The sequence below is a fragment of the Lactuca sativa genome, chromosome 3 (assembly GCF_002870075.4).
Source record: "Lactuca sativa cultivar Salinas chromosome 3, Lsat_Salinas_v11, whole genome shotgun sequence".
In the NCBI taxonomy this organism is placed as follows: Eukaryota; Viridiplantae; Streptophyta; class Magnoliopsida; order Asterales; family Asteraceae; genus Lactuca; species Lactuca sativa.
The window spans coordinates 177417548-177420901 of NC_056625.2; the positions used below are offsets into that span (position 1 = coordinate 177417548).

Here is a 3354-nt window from a genome sequence, read left to right on the forward strand (position 1 = left end):
GAAGAATTTTGGGGTCTCAAAATGACAGGCTCTGACATCCGGTCTTACACCTCAAGGTTTAATGATCTGGCCATGCTGTGTCCCGGAATGGTTCCGACAGAAAGCAAGAAGGTGGAAAGGTATATATGGGGACTCTCTCCCCAACTCCAAGGATACATATTAGCCTCAAAGGCAATTACCTTCGACAGTGCCAAGGAACTGGCACTACAACTCATTGACCATAACGCCATCCATGGCACTGTAACGACCACCTCCGAGCAAGCAAAAGGGGAAACAACCAACCTACTCAAGACCCTGCCAAGAAATAACAAGTGGTTGCTGTGCACGCCGCCACAATCACTGCCAACCCAACTCCGATAAGGCAATACGTCGGGAACCTGCCCAAGTGCAACAAATGTAGCTACCACCACAACGGTGCATGTCGTGAAATGCTTTGCACCAACTATAACAAAAAAGGGCACACCGCCCGATTCTGTAGAACTCCAGGCCTACAAAACGCACAAGCTGCCAACGCCGGAGAAAGCCAAACCTGCTATGGATATGGAGAAGCTAGACACCTCAAACGTAATTGCCCGAAGGCAAGAAAACCCAACCCCGACGAAATGGGCAGAGTTCTGGCGATAGGTAACGCGGAAGCCATCGCAGGTCCAACTGTGGTTACCAGTACGTTTTTCCTCAACAATAAATACACATTCATTCTTTTTGATAGTGGCCCGGAGAAAAGCTTCGTGAGCCACCAATTCAAACGCTTGCTTAATCAAACACCGCAAACACTAAAAGACACATTCACCGTAGAAATAGCTAACGGAGAAATAGAGAACACTAACGATATTTACACCGGGTGTACCCTCACCTTAAACAATCACTCTTTCCAAATTGACCTGATGCCGGTCACCATAAAAAGTTTTGATGTGATCATTGGCATGGATTGGTTATGCCCTCACCATGCTGAAATCCTATGTCACGAAAAGGCCGTTCGCCTTAATCTGCCAGGTGGCGAATCTCTCGTCGTTTATGGCGACTAACCTAGCTCAAACCTTCAGATCATCTCTTGTGTCAAGGCTCAAAAGTATCTCCGTAAGGAGTACCACGCCTTCCTAGACCACGTCGTAGAAAAGAAGAAAGAAATGAAAGACATCAAGGACATTCCGGAGGTCTGTGATTTCCCTGATGTATTCCCGGAAGACCTCCAAGGAGTGCCCCCTGCTTGACAAGTGGAATTCCGAATCGACTTAATTCCTGGAGCTACCCCCGTAGCCAAATCACCATATCGTCTAGCCCCAGCCGAAATGCAGTAATTGTCCAGTCAATTGAACGAATTACTAAGAAAAGGTTTCATTAGACCAATCTTCTCACCTTGGGGAGCATCGGTTTTGTTTGTGAAGAAAAAGGACGGATCGTTCCGTGTGTGCATTGACTACTGCGAACTAAACAAACTCACCATTAAAAACCGATACCCTTTGCCTCGAATCGATGACTTCTTCGACCAGCTTCAGGGAGCGAGTTTCTTCTCGAAGATTGACCTTAGATCTGGGTACCATCAACTACGAGTTCAAGATGAGGATATTCCCAAGACAGCTTTCAGAACGCGCTATGGTCACTACGAGTTTGTAGTGATGCCTTTCGGCTTAACTAATGCACCCACAATGTTTATGGACCTGATGAATCGGGTGTGTCGACCTTACTTAGAAAAATTCGTGATTGTTTTCATCGATGATATACTATTATACTCCCAAAGTAAGGAAGAACACAACCAACATTTATGTCAAGTCCTGGAGACGCTGATGGCAGAGAAATTGTCACACCCCCAAACCAGAACGGCGGAAACGTTCGGGGGTGGAGGATGTCATTTGTAGTATCACAACCATTGCATCATAGTAATCAAAGTAAACACAACCATTACATTAAAATATGATTATTTACATTGTGTTTAAAAAAATGTTTTGTATACATCGAAAGTATAACCAAAAATTAAAAGACGTGACTCTATACTCCATCTTCTCGAAACTCCAGAAGGTACCTGTCTACTGATTCGCTGAGAATACAAGCAGTTTGAAAGAATATCAGCATAAAGCTGGTGAGTTCATAAGCATTTTGTTTTGGTGGAAAAGTGTTCTTTGATCCTTTTGAAAAGCGTTCCTCAAGAAAATCCTATATTTTCATATAAAAGTACATTTGAAAACCCATTCCTTCCATGACATCCAGATCCATACTAGATAGGTACAATCCAAGGTGTCATGGAGTGAATATGAATATGAGTATCCGTTGGTTACTTGGTAATTAATCCGTTTATGAAAAGTTAAGTTATCCCGGGAAATCCTATATTTTCCCTAAAGTAGGTTGTTGGTTATCCGTTCTAAAATGAAGTGTACAAGTATCTACCATACTTATATCGTTAATCGAAGTTTCCTTGAAAAGCCCTGATTTCTTAGTGAGGTATATTAGCCTTATTATATAAATAAAACTAATAAAAGTGCGGTGAGCTAAATCCTGAAGGTATTATTAATACCCCCTAGTAATCAAAATGGTTATTACTTTGAGGTTAGTTCATTTGTTTCATTATTACCAAAGTAAATCTCTGCTAACCAAGTTGCGAGTTTTATAACCATACATAAACTTGATATGTCACGTATCGGGGGCCAGTATCCTTTATGAATTTGTCACCCATAGACCTGCCGGTCCCACTGTAGCTAGCAGCGAGGTGCGGGATAGTCTGTCCCATATAGATCTATACACAACAGTCACGCTCTCCCTACAAGAGATTCTGGTTATAAGGCCTTGTCCTACACTCGGATTCCGTTGGAGTGTTACCAAGGACGTGTCTCCAACTTAAGCTAACAAATTAATAATATTGAAAATCCAGTTTATGAGTTGCATGAATCCTTTATAAAATAACATGTTTTACTATAAGGTTCACAAGTAGTTACCCTGGTTATGAAATCTGTTTCTACGAGTAGATTTCTTAATCGGTTGGTAAAACTGTTTTTCTATGTTAAAAGCATATTGAATATATAATTGACTTATACAAAGTATATTACTTTGAGCACAAGTTTCCTTATGTTTTTGCTTGTATTTCCCCCCATGAAAACATGAATAACTCGGACAAAGCATAGGGGTATGAACTCACCTTAATCGAGTGATTGGATTGAAGGATCGATACGCAAAGATGAACGTTCAGGTGGAGCCTTGGACACAATTTGATCCTAATAATCACGAAGTGGTACATAAATGAATCAAACGGAGGTATTTCACTACTAAACGTGAAGGAGAACCACTCTCGGGACTTGGAACTACTTGTTCTAGGTGTTAGGACCCTAAAGGATTGCATAAAGGATGTGTATAGCCACCTTAGAG

The 3354-nt window shown here is 41.7% G+C and overlaps 1 protein-coding gene across 1 annotated transcript; it reads left to right on the forward strand.

Moving 5' to 3' along the window:
• The first annotated feature begins 428 nt into the window (after window positions 1–428).
• LOC111908745 (uncharacterized) lies at window positions 429–1025 on the forward strand. The gene has a single exon (XM_023904558.1). The coding sequence runs from the start codon at window positions 429–431 to the stop codon at window positions 1023–1025; it is 597 nt and encodes a 198-aa protein (XP_023760326.1).
• The last annotated feature ends 2329 nt before the right edge of the window (window positions 1026–3354 follow it).